We start from the raw sequence: 21,781 nt of genomic DNA on the forward strand, positions 1-21,781 counted from the left end.
GGGCGATTGAGAAGTTTTGAGCCCGACCCAGGAAAAGCAGGACGCTGTTCTCCATCTTTTGCATTCTGAGAAATCACCATTTGGGGGAGGTGATGGTCTCGTGGTTAAGTGTTTGGCTTGAGACCAGAAGGTCCTCGGTTCAAATCCCAGCCTGACTGGAAAACACTAAGGGACCTTGGGCAAGGTCTTTAATCCCCTAGTTGCTCTGGGTGTGTAGTGAGGGCCTTGTATGGCAGCACCCTGACATCAGGGTGAATGTGAGGCATTATTTGTAAAGCGCTTTGAGCATCTGGGTCAGGCTCAAAACTTCTCAATTGCCCCTCATAGCTGCTGTTGACATTTTATTCCAAATATGTGAGATAATATAGTTTGCTGTGTGGTTAATTGTATGAAGAGGCCATTGAAGATGTCTGTGCTCCAGTATTTTCATTGAGTGAAATTTTCGTATTATTTCATTTGAATGTTAGTGTCGTTAGCAGTAATTAGCAGGTGTTTATAGCTTGGTGGCATTAGCTACACTGTATATTTGTTTGTGTGTTCACAGGCGTTTCTTCTACGGGCCCGTTTGTCACCCAGACGCCTGATCTCTCTGTCACAGAGGGGGTGACGGTACGACTCAGCTGCTGCTGGACTGTGGAGTTTGAAAAACTGAGAGTCAACTGGATGAAAAATCATAACGTGTATAAAAGTCAATCCATTTACAAGACTAATTGCACAAGATCTCAACATAAGGAGGAATGCAGATGTTCATCTTTGATGTTTCCAAATATTACAAGAGAGGATTCAGAGAGATATGTCTGCAGGGTGACTATGGAGATTCCAACTTATGCTACCTATGAAGGAAACGGGACTCTCATCAGTGTTATGGCCAAAGAGAACTCAGATAGTCCTGAGGAAAAGAATGAGAAAGGACCAAAAGAATTAGGTACATTCTTTAATTCTGCACTTTGAAATTCAACAAAATCAGCATTGTTTTAAAAAAACATAGAATGGGCATTGAGAGGGTACATCGCCTGCATTTTGTATCTTTAACAGGGTTAGGGTGGGAAGCAGGTCCACCCATAAACGGGTCCATCTAACTGCCACATCCAGGTGAAATGTGGGCGTCCCCTTGGGGCTTGTCCAGTAGTTAGGGTCCTCAACACTGCTGGATTATACCCAGAGAAATGTGCCACATGGACAAAATGTTCCCTGATGAATGTGATACTCCTCATCTGAGTCTCCAGAAACCAATTATTTCACACAAAATCATTCCAGCAGTACACAAGGATCCTCCAAAAGAGGCCTCATACCAAACACATCCAGTCATCACCTGAGGTCACTGGATATCATCCAAGTCTCACAAAACTACAGTAAGACAGGAAGCACCACTGGTCCAAGACCAGGACAAATCCAAGTCTTTAGGGTCCTGGTCACCAGGACCCTAAAGACTTGGACCTTTTTCTCTTGTGCAAAGATGTCAGCATCACCAAACACCTCTGTCCACCAATCTCCTAACTACTTCAGCTCTTCTCAGTCGTTTCTCCATGAATGTCTCTACAAGTGCAACACTATCACCGCATACAAACACACTTCTGATAGTCCAACCCAGACAATCCAGTTCCTCACTTAGCTTCTCAAGGAATAATGCTGCAAAAGGGTATCCATCGAGTCATCAAAGATCAAAGCATCTTCTGCGAAGTCAATGTTAAACTGTCCTCACCAAAAAAAATGCACAACTCTACGTCATTCCGAGTCCATGCTACCACTGAACAGTGTAGGAGCAGAACACATCCATGACGAATTCCACTTTTCACTGGGATGAAGTCAGATTTTGCCCCCACTCTGCTTATTGGAGATCCCACAAATTCTCAAGAAGTCCCACAGAATAGTAGCCCAGTCATCTGAATCAAACTCTCTGAAAATCCGCATAGGCTGTAAAGAAGCACCGGCGATGTTTGTGCTTGTGTTCAGTGAGCACTCTTGGGGTGAGAATACAGTCAATGGTTGACTTTTTGGGCGTGAAATCAGACTGTGGAAAGGAACTGGAGCTGAATCCAGTTAAGACTGATCCTTACAAGAACCCTTCTGCGCACAGAGAGCAGCGTAACACCCCTGTAATTACACACACACACAAACCATTTGTAACCTCGTGATGACCTTAAAACTGTAAAATGATTCCAAGCTTAGAATTAAAATGAAGGAATACTTTGCATCATATTTGTTCAAATTATTTTTTTGTTCCTGAATTTCAGGCTCTGACTCGGACGAAGTGCTAGTTTATGTCCTGCGCTGTCTGCCCATCCTCGCTCTTGTTGGAACTTTCTTCTACCTCAACAATAGAAGGTCCAGACCTCAGCAACACGCACCAGGTGCACTGCAAAGCGCCAACACCTTGATTACAATGAGTGCTGACGACGTCTTAGCTGTGTTTATTGAGCGTTGTAGGATCTTTGGAACCAACTAGTTGCTATGTTTGTGTTCTAGATGGTCCAGGAGATAAGAATACTTCAGTTACGATGGAAGAGAAAGATGAAGAACAAGAAGAAAGTGATGATACAGCAACAAAATTGGAGACGGCGGAAGAAAGGATGTGACTTATATCATTTGGGCGCAATGCAATGCAGCGCACAGTGTTGTTGCTTGTGTACTACTGACACCTTTGCCACTGTCACAACAAGTAGACATGTAGTGTAAATAACATATATATATATGTGTGTGTGTGTGTGTGTGTGTGTGCGCGCGCGCTTATTTATGCTCACATGTGCATTGGTCTAAAACTATGGTGTGGTTGGGCTCGTTGCCCATAGTTTGCCATCGTGTGGCAGCAAAATGCAATTGCACCATAGATCAGAGTTTTTCTGCTGCATAGTGCAATTTTCAGATACGCCTTACATATGTGGGTTAATGATGTCGGTAAATGTGGGGAAGTGCATTTGTTTATCATACCCCCATAAAACAGAGTTGAAAACAAACAAGCAAACAAAAAAAAAAAGCAAAAACTCAAAGAAATAAGAGAAATCAGAGATTTCTGACATCCACCAATCTGGATCCAGATCGCCTCCAAAATTCAGTGGAGTCTTCCATGGCCTAATATGTATCAGTGCCAGTGGTGAAAATTTGGTGAGAATCCATGTAGTTTTGATGTAATCCTTCAAATCCTATATAAATTGAAACTTGATCCAGAATCTGAATCCTGATCCAGATCACCTCCAAAATTTAATGGGTTCTTCCATGACCTAATATGTATCTGTGTTGAAAATTTCGTCAAAATCCGTGCAGTTAATTTTGACGTAATCCTGCTAACAGACAGACAAATAAATACATGCAGATGATTTTATTAAATCCTTGGCAGATGTAAAAGTACAAAACTTTTGTAAATCTGGTCCTTAAAAATGACATATCTGACATTTTCTTTTACTAGTTTCTATTAGTTTTTGTTTAAATTGTGTTGCCAGTGTTTGTTTGACTGTAAAGTATATTGAGAATGTGAAATTGTAAGTACATAACATTTGTTGTCCCATGAGTTATAATAATAATGTTCCACTGAAATAAAAACAAAAAAACCAACAACTTTCCAATTTCTTATTTGTTTGTGTCTCAGAAACATTGCATTTATTTCTTTTATGATATTATAGAGGATGTATTGGGTGAGGCTACATCTGAATACCCAAGCTAGTGTACTATAAAGTACACACAATTTGTAGGGTGTCCAAATACTCATTTAATTTTCGTAGCATATGTGGGTATGTGTTGATTTGTCATTGGTCAAAGGACATGTACAGTAGCGGTGGTGTAGATCATCTAATAAATGTAGCAATGTACAGAAACATCCTGGATGAAAACCTGCTCCAGAGCTCTCTTGACCTCAGACTAGGGTGTGACTACTGATGTACACGTGATTTCTTAGTTTTTATTTTTAATAAATTTGCAAAAATTTCAAAAAAATCTTTTTTCATGTTGTCATTATGGGGTGCTGTGAGTAGAATTTTGAGGGGAAAAAGCGAATTTCATCCATTTTGAAATGCGGAAAAAGTGAATAGTTTCCAGATGCACTACACATTACGCCCACACACACATATATACTCGCGATAAACATATTTAAAGAATTCATTATTGCTAAAGAATTGGAGTGGTTATTGTGGTTTTATTCCTTCTGCACAATTAAAAGATGCCTTGGTAAGAAATATAATAAGAAATTAAGCACTAATTTGTGGTGATTTTTAATGGGCTGGTTAATGTAGTACTTTAGGTTTTTTTTTTTTTCATATATTGTCAGTCAGTAGTGAATATTCAATTTGTCTGCAAAAGCAGCTTTGTGGGAAAATATTAAAATGAACGTAACTGACTTCTGAAAAAGGAAGTAACAGAAGCCGTGGGTTTCTAACTTAAAAAAAAAAGAACTGAGAAAAAAAAATGACGTGTATGTGTTTTGTGTGTGTGTGTGTGTGTGTGTGTGTGTGTGTGTGTGTGTGTGTGTGTGTGTGTGTGTGTGTGTGTGTGTGTGTGTGTGTGTGTGTGTATGTGTGTGTGTGTGTGTGTGTGTGTGTGTGTGTATGTGTGTGTGTGTGTGTGTGTGTGTGTGTGTGTATGGTGGGAGGGATTTTCAACTGCTGTGATGAATGTGAGAAATCAGTGGTTTATCAGAAGACGAAGATGAAGCGTCTACTGAGCAGTCTACTTCTCGCCTCGTTCTGTGGCTTGTCATCTTGGAGTAAGTCAAACATTTCATTTTTAAACTGAATTTTAAATGAATTTCACTTTTAAATACTGGCATGTTAATGTATGTTGTAATCTTTTATGACATAATATATGCTCTATAATATTTGGAGATATGTAATAACATGCTTATGCCTTTTACCTAAGTATACATTTGATTACATATGATTTACTGATTGATAAAAGCTTCATGTGGTCTCTCTGCCCATATTGGTTGCAAAGATATACAAGAAACTGTGTATGTCAAACTGTATTTGGACGACCTTGAACCTTGATGTCTGACTGATCTGCTCAAAATATTAATCATCTTGAGACCCTCACAACAGGAATATTTCTACAAAATTTGGTGAAAATCTGTTCACCCTTTCCTGAGTTATTCTCATGTATCGGTGTTATTCTTGCACATATACAAGAGTGATCGCTATGATCGATTGCCGTTGTGCAGGATAATTAGTACTATTAAAATATTCCATGCATTGTACCACTGGAGTGCAGGGTATATATATATATATATATATATATGTGTGTGTGTGTGTGTGTGTGTATATATATGTATATAGTTACATTTATATATATATATATATATATATACACATACATACATACATATATATGTGTATATATATATATATATATATATATATATATATATATATATATATATACATATATATACACACACACACACACATATATATATATATATATATATATATATATATATATATATATATATATATATATATATATATATATATATATATATACACACCTACATATTTGAATAGTATTAGCCACTTTTATCGATCAAATCCATCAAAATATCTTTAAAAAAATAACAATATTGAGCAAACTTGGTGGGTGCATTGGGACTATTGACGGGAAGAAATGATTTGTTTTTGGTTTGGATCAGTCAACGATCAACGCCAGAGGTCATGGTAAAACTTCCATCTCATGCTGATACTACATGGCCAAATGCCTGTTCATGAACACACCTGTTTTAAAAACCCATAAAACATTTTCGCTCCATGTCTGATACTATGAAATGCGGGTAAGGTGTCGTTGTGCTCTCACAGCACTTTTAATCTCGTTACTCTACTGAGCTGTTTAACATATTCAGAATAGGCCAATCAGTTGCAGATATAATGCTGTAAATGAAGAAATGAAGTATAATTCTGTCTCGGATTTCGAATGGAATCTGATATGCGCAGTGGTTTAGCGAGAAAATCAGTGTTGCAAATTAGTGGAGAAAGATAACCGCAAATATTAGAAGGAGCTTTCAAACTGTCATGCAATCTCCGAAACTGGCACATATATACAACACAGAGTGCCGATTCATAAAACAACGATGGGTGCCATTTGTGCTCTGAAAATTTCATATGACATAATAATATGGAGCATATTTTTGTGATTTTCATGTCAATATGAAATGATAATATATCAGTATTTTAATACACTAGTTGCATTTTTTTCATGTTTCAATATTAAAACCCTTGCATGCAGCATAATTTGCGCATTCTATTTAAAGATAATATTAAAATATTTGTGTAAATTTAATATATCGTTCGCACCGTTTAATGCTTCTTACTTCTACATGTTCTTGGTTGCGTCGTCACAGATGTGAGTGAGAGAAAATGAGATTCGAAGAAGTGTAAAGGCCCCATGATACTTGCACAATCCATGCACTCTGCCGTGCACAAGAGTAAACTTGTCTCAATCTCGTTGCAAACCGTTGTAAACTGTGCGCAGCTTCGTGCAAGTGCGCAACGAAAATTTTGAAATGTTCAAATTCTCCGTCATGCATTAATTACGTGATCTTCACATGAACATTATGCAAACAATTCAAAAACACTGCGCTTGAGTGCGAGTGATTGCGTGAGCACACCGCATCACAGCGCAGCTCGCCTGAACGATTATAACGAGATGTTAAATCTATCATAAACATACTTTTACAGCTGTTCACAAGAAGGGATGAACATGCAACTGTTTTACCAAGCCATTACAATATAAATATGACAAATAATTACCTTTTTAGCTCCAAATGCTTTCTCCACCTCGTTCAGTGCGAAAGAAACAGCCCACTGTGATTCCAGAAGGGATTAGAGGCATTTTCAACACCCAACTCAAAGAGAAAATGATTAATCTGCTACAAAATAATTATTTTATGTATTTTATGTATGTATGTATGTAGCATCCAGCGCACAACGCATGGCACCCAGTGGAGCAAAAGCGCAGTGTCCAGCTGGGAAGACAGTGGGTGGGATCATCACCACAATGTGCGTGCAACTGCGCGGGACAAAGTCATGCAAGTGTCAGGGCACCTTAAGTGTTTTATTCACAGTAATCACAGATGTTTATACAGTTTGGAGATCCTGGCAGACGTACCACCAGGGGGCCGAGTAAGCCTTTTGTCGTATTTTATAGCATGATTCACAGGCAAGACAGGAAACATTAGCATGTGAGACAGTTGGTCAGGAAACAGCATTATTTGCATATAACAGAGAACAAGCAATCGTTCGCCACCCACGCAGGGGGTCCCGTCTGGAACATCAGTATGCGAGACATGAATGAGCTTGTTGATGGCCCGCGCGGTAGACGAACACTCTGAGACATGAGACCATTGCGCACCTTGGCATGTTAACACCCGCGGGACCTGGGACACATTGTCTACTGGGTGTGTTAACAGATCAGAGAGCTGACCGTGAACCACTGGTTATGGTGAATTATGTCAAAACATGATGGGTGATCACTACACATATTATGCAAAATCCTGCCTACACTAGGTTTATGCCAAGTTTAAATTGGGGTTACATAGAAGTTACTCTGTATTTTTTGGTGGCGGGGGAAGAGCTATGCCATGGTTACACATCACCAAATTGGTCAACCTGCTCATCGTGTATAACTTACAAATTGTAAATACAGAAATATTTAACCCCAGTTGTCCTACCCACAAATTGTCCATGATTTACAGATCTTTAATATAAACATTGAAATATTTAAATGGATAAAATTGAAAAATGATTCAACACGCCATAGTGCAGGCCAACATTAACGACATTCAGGTGCTTCTTCATCAATAATATCAAAGTAACATAAATGTCGGTGGGCAGGACGACAACGGGAACATGTCAAAATGGAGAACAGCAACGCAAACCAATTCATTAAAACTTCTCTTTTATGCTCTCTCACATAATTCCAACTTTCCACATGATTTGATTTATAGTAGTTGTCGAGGGGCTGTGACATCACCACTTCAGGGCTCCATGCATGTCTTTGTGTTATATGACATACAGATATGCTTCAAAGGTCATTTTTGATGCAGGAATCAAATTCAGATGTGTCAGAAACATATATCAATGCCAGTACCATAAGAATAGGTCTATTCAAGCAAAATAATATTGTGAAAAGTTCAAATTTTGGCACTAAGGGCGGCCATCTTGAAAAATGGCAGCCATATTTTAAGTGGCTAACCTTTGTTTTTGTTTTTTTGTTTTGCTTTGTTTTGTTTGTTTTTAGGAATTAAGAAAATGAATGCAAAATTTGATGCTTGTATCCCAGCCTGACTGGAAAACACTAAGGGACCTTGGGCAAGGTCTTTAATCCCCTAGTTGCTCTGGGTGTGTAGTGAGGGCCTTGTATGGCAGCACCCTGACATCAGGGTGAATGTGAGGCATTATTTGTAAAGCGCTTTGAGCATCTGGGTCAGGCTCAAAACTTCTCAATTGCCCCTCATAGCTGCTGTTGACATTTTATTCCAAATATGTGAGATAATATAGTTTGCTGTGTGGTTAATTGTATGAAGAGGCCATTGAAGATGTCTGTGCTCCAGTATTTTCATTGAGTGAAATTTTCGTATTATTTCATTTGAATGTTAGTGTCGTTAGCAGTAATTAGCAGGTGTTTATAGCTTGGTGGCATTAGCTACACTGTATATTTGTTTGTGTGTTCACAGGCGTTTCTTCTACGGGCCCGTTTGTCACCCAGACGCCTGATCTCTCTGTCACAGAGGGGGTGACGGTACGACTCAGCTGCTGCTGGACTGTGGAGTTTGAAAAACTGAGAGTCAACTGGATAAAAAATCATAACGTGTATAAAAGTCAATCCATTTACAAGACTAATTGCACAAGATCTCAACATAAGGAGGAATGCAGATGTTCATCTTTGACGTTTCCAAATATTACAAGAGAGGATTCAGAGAGATATGTCTGCAGGGTGACTGTGGAGATTCCAGCATATGCTTCCTATAATGGAAGCGGCACTCTCATCAATGTTACGGCCAAAAGCAACAAGACAGACAAGGATGGTATGACAAAACACCAGGAAACTCATACTACTCAGAGTCTTGTTGGCCACCAGACAAGCTTTGGAATGTTAACTGCATGTGCTCATAATTTCCGTGATACATGTGTTAATAAGATTATTACATGACATAGTAAATAAGCAAAACAAACTTGATTTTTCTGTTGCTCTGATGCATCAAAGTTAACCAAATTTTAATCAGATTATCCTAATTATGTGCCCTTTTAATTTGTAGGCCAGTAAAACGATAGCATTTGGTGTTTTGTAGTTATTGTGTAATTAAACAGGAGGGAGTGGCCTATCTACTCACTACATTTTAAAGGGTACATGTCTAGGCTTTTGCTACACCAAGTAAAAGACATTTAATGTTAAACTAATATCACCCTGCTGTCAGAATTCATATGGCTATTTCTTTTTCTTTTAGGACAGGAACTGCTAGGTGATTCTGGTTCCATACCATCATCCATCATAATCCCCCTGGCCGTCCTAAGTCCACTGTTGGTCATCACCCTTATCTGCTTCTGCACTCTGCATGCGAAAAAAGGTACAAAGAATAATTTAATAGACTTATTCCAGCAATAGAAATTTACTTTGTGGAGCATTGTGGACGACAAACATCATCACCTCCCATTTCCGGTTACAGTGGAAGTGCCACAGCCTGTAGTTCCTCGAATGGCCACTTGATGCTGGCTCCAAAAGCGAGTCAAGCTCCGTAGAACCCCATGTTAAAAAGCAGAAATAAGCGTACGGGTGATTTTCTTCCCATTTTGAGACAAATGTGGCACAAACCTAGGTAGATGTCAGAATTGCGTTATCAAGGTCAATAATCTGAGTGAAGGTCAAGGTCATTGGGGGTCAAATGTTAAAATGCCATACAACTTACTGTCTTCGTGCACATCTGTGTTACAAATTACTAATAAGGGGAGTATTATTTTATCATTTTCTGCTTAATAATTGTATTATTAATTTGTGTTTAGCCAAAGCAGCCAGAGTGATTTATGAGGTTCCCCATGTTGATTCAGAAGAAGTAGAGATGGACAAACACAGCACCAGTTCCTCCAGAGGCTCTTCCCAGTGGGTAAGTCCAATGGTATTGTGTTAAATGTTGAGTGTGCAGGAAGATGGGTATTTTTTTAGAAGGTGGTCAGTTTCACTTAGTGTTTCAATATGTAAATGTCTTCAACAGGCCTCCAGTACTAAACGGTTCCAGATTATATACACGTCTCAACACATTAGGTTTCATCTTTTTTTTTTTTTTTTTGGAACTATGCCACCATAAGCGAGGGCTAATATTTATTTATAATTTCAAAAAGCAACAACAATATCATATTTTATTGGATTTTTATAAAACATACAGTAATATATACAGTAATAATAAAACTGCATTATTGTAATTGTTGCAGTTAACTATATATGAAATAAAATAAAATAAAAATAAAAATAAAATGAAATAAAGCATTAAATGACTTATATCTATCTATCTATCTATCTATCTATCTATCTATCTATCTATCTATCTATCTATCTATCTATCTATATATATATATATATATATATATATATATATATATATATATATATATATATATATATATATATATATACACATCTATAGATATATATACATCTATAGATATATAGATCTATCTATCTATCTATCTATCTATCTATCTATCTATCTATCTATCTATCTATCTATCTATCTATCTATCTATCTATCTATCTATCTATCTATCTATCTCTATGTAGATATATATATATATATATGTGTGTGTGTGTGTGTGTGTGTGTGTGTGTGTGTGTAGATATCTTTAGATATATCTATAGATATAGATATATATATCTTATCTATCTAGCTATCTATCTAGCTATATAGACATACAGATATATATCTGTAGATATCTATAGATATATATCTGTAAATGTCTATAGATATATCTATGTAGATATATCTGTAAATATATATATGAATCAGCTACAAATGTAAATTCTGCATTTCCATAACACATTATGAGACTGCAGCATGACATTAATCATCTATGATTTTACAACAAACCCAAACTGTATGGGGTTGCTAAAATTCCATGTTAATTCTATCCATAAAAGGGAAAAAAATAGATAAATGAAATATAACAGTTACACTACAATTTAGCCATTTATTTCAGCAGTGATGATTTGTAATGAATTAAAAATTTCTATTTATGAGCACTATTTGTGCTGCACACTTGTAGTGCACAGTATTGTAATTATTCATGTGTATGTGTGAGTTTGCATAGAATAACTTGGAAACAGGTCAACAGATGTTCCCTAAATTTTCTTGGAATATTCCAAGGGTGAGTGTCTCCAGATGATTAATTACTAGAGCAGATCAGTCAAATGCCAAGGCTGGGGTTGGCAAAAATATAGTCTGAAAACATGTTTTCCATAATATCTCCATAACCAATCAGGCTCCAGAGATGATATGACGCTCATATCAGTCAGGCAATCATTTGTAATCAATTGGTATGTTAGGTGTTATGGTGTCATGACAAAGAAATGGCTGAAGTGGCTGTGTGCTGTAAATCTTGTACAATCTACTTTGAGATGACAACTTCCAGTGTTGAAACACTATTGCGAAATCCAACCTACATCCTGTTTCTTAACCTGCCTCCTCACACTTTGTGCGTGTTGTCTTTCAATGAAAATGACCTTTAGTGCCACAAATATTCAGTCTGTTTAACGTAATCTTTATCTTTACTTGACACGTGTTGTTGCAATGATTTAATTTTTATTTATTTTATTTTTTTGTATGTCTCTGTGTTTCAGTGTCAAGTACTGGTGTACGAGTCCGTCGATTACTTTCAGCATACTGAGGTCAAAGATAGTGGATGATCACGTCCCGGTGTTTTCTGTTCTTATGTTTGATGCTGGTGTGTAATTGTACTGTTTCCTTACGTTGATCTGCATGTAAATATGTGTTTGTATGTACCTTTCATTGCTATAAACTAAAATTTATCTGTCATTGTCATCTACGTTTTTTTCTGTGACAAAGAGATACGGTCCGGTCCATAAGTATTTCAGACAGTGACGCTTCCTTTTGTTGTAACTTTGCCTCTATACATTAACACAATGGAGGTGAAATCAAACAATTCAAGGGGTTTATCAAAAATATCACATTAACCGTTCAAAAACTACAGCCATTTATATGTATTGTGCCTCTATTGTAGAGGCCATAAGTAATTAGACAGAAAAAGAATCATTTTTATAGAAATTAACACTAATTAAGGCAGGGGATGGATACATGTACATTTGCCATGTTACTGATTATGTTCTGGACATTTTTACACCAATCATTAAGAAATACAAACAGCATGGCACGGTATGGTAAAACCAAAGATAAGTGAGGAAAGCCACCAAGATGCCCAGACAAGTCTGAAGCAGTTATCGACTTCTATGGCTGCGATTGAAGAAACTGTGCATCATGCAACTTGTGAATGTTGTACCACAGGTCACAGCTTCATGCTGGTAACAAAGAATGATTTTCATTCAAGAAAACAGATTAGGGTCCTGTTTCCTGTGTGCCTTCTGACAAAGTGTTGTTGAAGTTTCATATCTTCTTTTAAAGAAAATCTCCATGCCACTCATCGTGAAGCTGTATAATTGGTGAGCCAACAGAGAAAAGTTGCACTTTGCTCAGTTCCTCTAATTTCAGTCACAGAAGCCTATAACTCTGTGAGAGTTGTCTTGGTGGCTTCCCTCACCAGTCTCCTTTTCACATGGTCACTCAGGTAATCTCATCCACAGAAGCCTGTAATGCTTTTGAATGGTGTCTGGGTGTCTTGATAGCTTCCCTCATTAGTCTCCTTTTCACACCACACCATACAGTACCATGTTATTTGTATTTCCCAATTACTGGTGCAGATAAAGCCCAAGACATATTCATTGACTTGGAAATGTTCATGTATCCATCCTCTGACTTGCCTAAGAAATAAAGTGATGGTTTGTATAAATATAGTATTTTTATACAGATTTTGCAAGTTGTTTCTCCGACTACTTATGCATCTATCAATACAGCAAGAAACCTCTGTGTGTGTGTGTGTGTGTGTGTGTGTGTGTGTGTGTGTGTGTGTGTGTGTGTGTGTGTGTGTGTGTGTGTGTGTGTGTGTGTGTGTGGCTCGCATATCTCTCTGTTTGTCAGATCGGCCTCAGCTTTCGGATATGGCTTCTGCATGACACAATGATGTGCATCCTGTATTATGCAGATTTTTGGAATTCCTTTTCAAAACTTTTATTTTGATATCATTTTCACATTGTAACATTAGTACTTCCAAGATGGCAGTCAGCATCCTTATTGTTGCATTGCTGCCACCTGCTGCATCAATCCATTATAGCAGTACTAAACTATTTAAAAAGCCAACACTTCCCTCTCTCACTTGACCTTATGGCTAAAATACTTCCTACAGAAACTTCTTTCAGGCCTTAAAATTGATTTCCTTCAGTTTTTAGTCTTTAATAGATAAACCATTCAAAAATTATGAGATATAGTTTGTAAAATAAAATGTTTTGAGGGAAAATTAAAGCACTGTGCTAAATACTGTACAGGTATATTCATTGGATATCATTTTTATTATTTATATTACAACTGGTGGCATTTGAAAGTGCTACATTCTGACTGGTGATGGCATTTCACACTTTATTTAGAATTCAGTTGGTCTGATGGTGGTATTTGGTACTGATCTGGTGATGGTCTTTTTTTTTTATTATTTAATTTTATGACTCCCAATTTTCTATAGGAATACAAACGTCCTATGGGTACTGCACAAGTTCTGAAAATGGAGGGACAGTGTCTAAATATAGCTGTAATTTCTAAGTGGTTAATGCAATATTTCTTTAAAATCTGCTGAATTCAAACTGAAACTTTAAACTTCAAGGACATTGTGATTGTTTTATTTAATCTCTGTTGTGGTGATGGGCAGAGGCAAAAATTACTAAAATTGTTATTGTCCAAATATTTATGGACCTGTCTGTACGTATATATTTATAAATAGGATGATCTAAGGTATGCAACAAAAAATTTCAGGTTTCCTGCTTTTACTCAAACATCCGAATAAAATTAAATAAAATAAATCAGTGGTTAATATTTAAGCAGAAATGTTACTGTCAAACCTGTAAACGTACTGGATTGACAGTGACATACAGTCATGACCGGGTTGGTGAGTGGAAATTATGGTCTTGACTGGTCGCGGGCTCGCGGCATAATAGGTTAATGACAGGAAATGGAAACAGCACCTGTCAGAGGCGAAGCGGTTTGTAGTTGGCCCTCTTTTCTGCATGTTCAGCACGATCTTCTTACAAAGCTGTGCAGCACATCGAAGTAACCGGAAATTTGTGTTTTTGAAATTTTCCCATCAGTGTCAGGACATTTTACAAACTGAACATCTAATTTCTTTCTTCTAATATTTCAAAAACAGTGGCATTAATATAAATTATATATTTGAGCAAATTCTAAATCCTTAAAGTGACACAACAATCAAAATAAATTAACTGAATATTCAAAACAAACCACCACCAGCTATGCAACTGCCATCACACAGTTAATGATTAAGGAATAGAGAACACACATGCTTAAATCTTGATTTTTAGAATCAACAAAATCAATCTCTTGAATAAGAGGTATGTAAAGGTATGTGTCATCATAAGTGTCAACAACAATCAGTCTCATAACTGTGGCCCAAAGGTGTTACATAAAGCGAGGATAACAGTGGGCCCAAAAGAGCACCCAGTGGTATACCAAATCACACCTCAAGAAAATGGAGAAAAGTAATGGGCCTAAAACAAAACCCAGAGCTATCGCATATTTCACCTACAAAAAGAGAGACAAACAGTGGCCCCAAAACAGAACCTGGAGGCACCCCATGTTTTCCATTCAAAAAATTAGATGTAATATTATTATATTCTAATGATATTTTATCTTGTACTTTTCTCTCTTATATTTGAAATTGAGCGATGCTTTTTCAGGGATGTCCGTGCAAATTTAAAAAAAATTCTATCAAGAGATATTTTGGTTTTGTTACTACACAACATGATTGCATAATCCATGTGCAAGACTGGTCTGCCAGAGATGTCTGTTAAAGTATGTAATAAATACTAAGTATGATAATGGTTTGATTTTGTGCATGTTCACATTGGTGCATAAGGTCCTATGTCTTATATTGTTTAACACATGTAGACATGAATTTCAAAAAATAAAAGCTGACATTCCACAGTTGTTTTCATATTCATTTAAGGAATTGGCCTGATTGTTCCAATACTTTCAGAGGGGTCCATAAGGGGGGGACTAAAACACGTGGTTTCAGGCTGACCATTTTTAAGTATATGTGCAGCTCTAGTAATATCCCATTTATTAGCACATCTGCTTTATTCCTGTTTCCAGTAAACCAGTTATTCATTGAGTTCTCTTGCACTGCTGTCGATATGCTGCACCATGATGTTAGCACACGTCAATTGTGCATAATGCGTTGTTATAAGCTGGTATTGCTAGAACAGCAAAATCTTTCCTGGATGCATCCATCTTGGTTTCCGGAATTATAACTGGAATGTTGTTAAGTTGGGTGTGGTGTGATTCTGGGCTCTGGGTTCCAACTTCTTAAGCAAATATAGTTTAAACTTTGAAAAAGTTTAAAATGAAACCAGAGTCATATTTAATTGTAAACTGTGTTGTATCTATTTTATCTGATTTGAGTTTTTTAAATTGTTTGCTATAGTACATGTTGAGTATATTTATTAATAAAGTAAATAAACAGATTGTAGATGATTGTAACTCTTGCGACAACTGTTCATTCCTAAGCTCAGAATTTCTCGCAAACAAACCAGTTGTCAAAAGTGGGTCCAAACAAAGGCTTTACTAATAATGATATAACTATAATACTAAAAAAAAAATAAAAAAAAAAGTGAAATTCACTTTGTCCAAATAGTCAGTATGTACTAATGTCATTTAGGAACATGCTACCCAACCGGTATCCGGACATTTGGCCAACGGACATTTGGCCAAGGAGTACAGGGGGGACATTTGGCCAGTGGACATTTGGCCAATGGACATTTGGCCAATGGACATTTGACCAAGGAGTACAGGGGGGACATTTGGCCAGTGGACATTTGGCCAACGGACATTTGGCCAATGGACATTTGACCAAGGAGTACAGGGGGGACATTTGGCCAACAGACATGTAATTTGTGATGGTGAGGGTGATGTGAGAATGGCTTCTCTTGTTATACAGCTTGGTGAGTGTGGCTTCCTTTTTTGCTATATTACATCTGGGTGAGTGGCTTCTCTTTTTGTTACACATCTGGGTGAGTGGCTTCTCTTTTTGTTACACATCTGGGTGAGTGGCTTCTCTTTTTGTTACACATCTGGGTGAGAATGGCTTCTCTTTTTGTTATTATGCATCTGGGTATTGTGTGATATTGACAGTATTTTTCAATTTTTATTGTTAACTAACAAATCAGCAGCAGCAAGGGCTGCTCTTGTAATGAAAAACATTGACCTTAGGGTATCAAATTTAACAATCAGTGGCACAATCCCAGATTTCCTGTGTAAAGGTATTACATATCAAAGGACCTAGTGAAAGCACAGATATTGTACTTCCTTTTACATGGATAAAAGCATCATTATTCTTATTATTATGTGTTCTGTGTGTTGATAATAATGAAAGTCAATCAACAGACAATAAAGCGTTGTTATGCAAAGTGTGGTTACCCAAGACATGAATTGAAAGTAGTCAAGAGTATGACGTAAAATTGTTGGTTGGCCAAATGTCTCCCCATGTACTCCTTGGCCAAATGTCCATTGGCCAAATGTCCCCCCATGTACTCCTTGACCAAATGTCCACTGGCCAAATGTCTATTGGCCAAATGTCCATTGGACAAATATCCGTTGGCCAAATGGGCGTTGGCCAAATGTCCCAGATTTTACCCAACCATTACTGTAGTATATATTGGAAGTAAGCAAGCAAGTAGTAAGGACACAATTCAGACTTACTACACCGCCGCTATTTTACCTGTTGGCCTGGATGAGTATTCCAATGTCACCATTATCCACTGATTCCTTATGGGACATGCAGTAAACCATCTGTAGTAAAGACAGTTACACTGAGAAAGTACAGAAAGGGTTCATCAGATACCTGTTGACTGCCACAAAATGTTTAAACATTCGACCCAATGAGTCAGCCACTTTCAGACCGATAAAGAATCTCACAGACAGAAAGACACTCCTTCGCCAATAAAACCTATGCCAACCTTTTAATGTGTCACACAATAAAGGTGTTAACCACTGTGTAGTTCAACTGTTCCTTTCTCATGCCTTCACATATATTGATGTTGTGCACTTGCAAAGCTTGCACGTATACACTCACACATCATCAGCATAAAGTAACAACTCTTGACAGCAGAACACAAATAGGATCTGAAACATAAGAGTTCAAGGTGGTGAATGTTGGCAGTAAATCTTAAGTGGTTCTTCATTTTATATATTTTTACAATTCCTATTTTTGGTTACAGTTGGGGTCATATGTTGGGTCACAGGGTTCATATATCCCTTTTATTTCAATGTAGTTTTACACGTTGTGGCATACTTTTTCCATTCCTTCATAACTAATTTAACTGAATTCCACACATGGTATTAAAATCTTCTTGTATCCACCTCTGGATTCGTCCAAAGCCAATATTTAATAAAAGCAGTGATGTAAACTGCATTACAAGAGGTAATCTTTTATCTGCTGACAAGTTAATCTGAGGCACTAACACACATATGGACATGAACCACCTTTGCTACCAATTGTCCAGATATGTATAATCCCTTAACTGGTCACCTTATTTGGATCTTTGACTGTCAGGAGACCATCTCCAAAGGACGTGACTAGATTTCAGTGAAATTTGTTGAAGCAATATGTCTTGGTTCAACAAAGTTGATTTAATTTTGGTGTTCATCAAGATTAAAGGGTGGAGCCTGCCTTTGATTTCTAGTCCTAATTTCTTTAATCGTGATCCTGCTTTTGGTTACTGATCTATGATCCTGATTTGCCTTGATCCCGTGATTTGGTTCAAAGTAAAAGTCAAGGCTTTTTTAAGATATCTGAGTAACAAGCAAACAAACAGACAAACAACCACAAATATAACCTCCCTCAAAGAGGTATGTTTTTTAACAATCAGGATCAAATTTAGGATCAAAGATGAGTAATAAGGATAAAACATCAGTGGTTTGCATCAAATTTCAGGATAAAAGATGTGCAATTGGGCTAAGAATCAAGGTTCTGTAATCAGGATTAAAGTTTGGGATTAAAACTAAGTAATTGGAATCAAAGAGCATGATCAAAGTTTACCCGTTAGGATCTAAGGTCATGGATTAAATTTCTTTGTGATAACTTGTTTCAGACATCAACAAGGTGATTTTAATTGTGTGCCACATGCACTTAAGTAGACTGAGGAAAGGTACAACAAAGTGCAACTGTTCTAATCATGTATTCTGGAAATGGTTGGGAGTAGCAAAATGTGTATGCTAATTTTATTTATTGAAATGTGGGGCCAAGGTTCCAAACAGAAACACACCACTATGTAGATTTCATTGTTTATTGGTTGGTTTGTCTCTGTTTGTACCCAGCGGAACACACAACCACCAACCACAGTGACACTGTGCTGAAGTCTTGTTTAATGTCAGGCACGTCTCACAACACCACTGTGAGATGTGGTGGTGTGAGACCACGTCTCACCACTTTTTTTAAAAGTTTTTTTCCATAGCTAGTTTCTTAATTAATCATAAATGCATGGGGTATGAATTTGTACATAATTCATCTGTTTAAGCAATTTTATGCCATAAAGTTATTAATACTTAGAGGCATATGGTTGCTTTGAATGACAACTAGCCTACAGTGTTGACTTACTAGCAGCTAGCTGCTGTGGACACAACTGCTTGTCCTTTCTGAGCATTTTTTTTCCCCAAAGATCTGAGATAATATGACTTACTGTACAGGTAATTGTATTGATGGACCATCTAAAAAAAAAAAGAAAAGAAAATCTGTGCTCCAGTATTTCTGTTGACTGAAATTTCAGTACTACATCATTTGTGTGTTAGCACATTAGCACTGGCTTTGTTTTTTTACCCATGGCCATCAAATATGGCTATCGGGTATTGTGAAGACTTTGTGTCCATCTGTCCATCTGCATAAGTCCGGTGCCAGAGTCTTGAAATTCACAGGGAACATTTTTGGGACACAGACCTTAGGCAAGTTCAAAGGATTAAAGTTTGGGATTAAAACTAAGTAATTAGAATAAAAGAGCATGATCAAAGTTTGACCTATTTAAGAGGTATTTTAAGAGATTAAAAAGCCACAGTCTGTTTCATTGTGTTCTGTTTTATTTATTTATTTATTTATTTTTTGAGGGGCAGGGGACCAATCAGAGTAGAGCAGCACCGGACATCAGTGGCTGGTCTAGCTAGCTGCAACTCCACTTGTTTGTGATATAACCTCTTTGTGTAAAAGCTAGCGAGAAATAAACAATTCTAAAACTGAGAACATTGTTTTTGGAACCTGGTAACACCTCTGAAGTGATTTACAAGACGTTACCGTGGTGACATAACAGGCTGGTCTAGCTAGCTGTGAACTCCGTTTCATTTGTGTGTAAATATAACTTCTTTGTATGGTGTCTGACAAGGGCCAAACGCACTGCAATGGCCAAATGCGTCTCAGTTGTCGGCCGTCGTATCTTTGTCATATATTATGTAAAAGCTAGCAAGCAATAAACACTTCTAACCTGAAAATGCTGTTTTAGTAACCTGATAACAATTCTGGAGTGATTTACAAGACATTTCGCGGACATCATCGTACACTCTAACTTCGGCTAATTCAAAGCTAACTTCAGCTCTTGTCAAAAGCTCATGTATGTGTTGTGTGGGCCGCTGAAGAGGAGGTACTGCTGGCCCATCACCAGAGGGCGCCCTGCCTGAAGTGCGGGCTTCGGGCATGAGACGGCGCTGCCACCTCCCAGGAGCAGCCAGGAGTGACAGCTGTCACACATCAATCATCAATCACCACTTCCCATAAAAGCCAGGCAGCAACTCCACCTCCCTGCCGAGAAATTGTCTACCCGTCAGGTAAACTGCTCAGCCTGCAAAAACATTACAGTAGTAACGTCTTTACTTCTGTGTGTGTAACCCCTAACTTTGCAGACGAACCTTTTGTAAGCTAAGGAGTAGTCATTGTGTTTGGGGAGTTGGCGTACTCCGCTCCTCGGTTGTGGACTGCTAGTGTGACATCAGGATCTGCATTTATTTCGGGAGTATTGTGATTAAGAGGTGGAGGTGTTTCCCACCCTTGTACTGACTGTTTGCTGGGTGTTCACGCACCCACCATCACCTGTCTGTTCTTCTTGCCAGCAGTACCAGATCTGACAGTCGGAGGCAGTGGCCACCTGGGGACTCAGTGCTTGGTGGCTCCGGTGTGCTCTAGATCCATTGGCAGTGGAAAGCGTGTGGGATCCGGCTCTTCTCTGGACAGGCGTCTTCTATCCTCGAGCCTGCCCACACGTCACCTTGTATTATTGACTGCTATTCTAAATTGTGTTTGTCTGTTTTTCTGTTGTGCACATTCACAACATTAAATTGTTGTATTTTGGCTTATTCCATTGTCCGTTCATTTACGCCCCCTGTTGTGGGTCTGTGTCCCTACACTTTCACAACAGTATGCGCGCATGCACACCCTCCTGCAGACGCCGTTAAAACATAGACATTGTTTATGATTAATTGATTGATTAATTGAAAGAGGGGCATTATTGAACATGTAAAAATTATATGTAAGACGTTATATATATATATATATATATATATATATATATATATATATATATATATATATATATATATATATATATATATACTTTGCACTGGGATACCAATTAACCAACTGCAAATTATAAAGAAGGCAATGCTCATACGGCCAAGGGTATTTTAGCATTGTATTATAATTTTAATAAGAGGTTGCTGGTTGGGATTTATTTGTTCAAGTATATCAAATCCCGGAATCAATTTCTTTTCTTCTTGAATCAACACATGACAAAGCCATGTATGAGTCGTGACCAACCCATTGTGTCCATTGGGTGTTGTAGGGCTGAGGTTGTTGACACAGTGTGAACTAACGTATCGTACCACCTCGCCTTTTGTGACCAGTCTCCTGAGCGATACCAACCCATTTTACAAAAGATATAAAAGGAAACATTGCTCTCCTCTTCCACTCTCTGCACATCTCCCACACTTCTCGTGGCCACTCAGCCTTCGGTTTTCGTTGCAGGAAGTGACTGGAGAATCTTTCCTGGATGCAGGAAAGATCTTGGTTTCCGGAATTATAACTGGAATGTTGTTAAGTTGGGTGTGGTGTGATTCTGGGCTCTGGGTTCCAACTTCTTAAGCAAATATAGTTTAAACTTTGAAAAAGTTTAAAATGAAACTGGAGTCATATTTTATTGTAAACTGTGTTGTATCTATATTATCTGATTTTAGTTTTTTTTTATTGTTTGCTATAGTACATGTTGAGTATATTTATTAATAAAGTAAATAAACAGATTGTAGATGATTGTAACTCTTGCGACAACTGTTCATTCCTAATCTCAGAATTTCTCGCAAACAAACCAGTTGTCAAAAGTGGGTCCAAACAAAGGCTTTACTAACAATGATATAACTATAATACTAAAAAAAAAAAAAAAAAAAAAAAGTGAAATTCACTCAGTCAGTATGTACTAATGTCATTTAGGAACATGC

The 21,781-nt window shown here is 37.6% G+C and overlaps 3 protein-coding genes across 3 annotated transcripts in view; 2 read left to right on the forward strand and 1 right to left on the reverse strand.

The window, feature by feature from the left end:
- LOC117505126 (equilibrative nucleoside transporter 2-like) overlaps positions 1-9,475 on the reverse strand; it is a 33,209-nt gene extending 23,734 nt beyond the window's left edge. The window contains 1 exon segment of the mRNA XM_034164665.1: positions 9,455-9,475. Within this exon segment, the coding sequence (XP_034020556.1) occupies positions 9,455-9,460 (6 nt within the window). The 5' untranslated portion in view covers positions 9,461-9,475.
- Positions 456-2,948, forward strand: LOC117505128. Its single transcript, XM_034164668.1, has 3 exons — positions 456-925; positions 2,235-2,351; positions 2,467-2,948. The coding sequence occupies exons 1-3, from the start codon at positions 664-666 to the stop codon at positions 2,574-2,576; spliced, it is 489 nt and encodes a 162-aa protein (XP_034020559.1). The 5' UTR covers positions 456-663; the 3' UTR covers positions 2,577-2,948.
- On the forward strand, positions 4,591-12,589 carry LOC117505127. The gene is made up of 5 exons (XM_034164666.1): positions 4,591-4,693; positions 8,651-9,001; positions 9,422-9,541; positions 9,975-10,075; positions 11,803-12,589. The coding sequence occupies exons 1-5, from the start codon at positions 4,636-4,638 to the stop codon at positions 11,866-11,868; spliced, it is 696 nt and encodes a 231-aa protein (XP_034020557.1). The 5' UTR covers positions 4,591-4,635; the 3' UTR covers positions 11,869-12,589.
- The last annotated feature ends 9,192 nt before the right edge of the window (positions 12,590-21,781 follow it).

The sequence above is a fragment of the Thalassophryne amazonica genome, chromosome 23 (genome assembly GCF_902500255.1).
Source record: "Thalassophryne amazonica chromosome 23, fThaAma1.1, whole genome shotgun sequence".
Lineage (NCBI taxonomy): Eukaryota > Metazoa > Chordata > Actinopteri > Batrachoidiformes > Batrachoididae > Thalassophryne > Thalassophryne amazonica.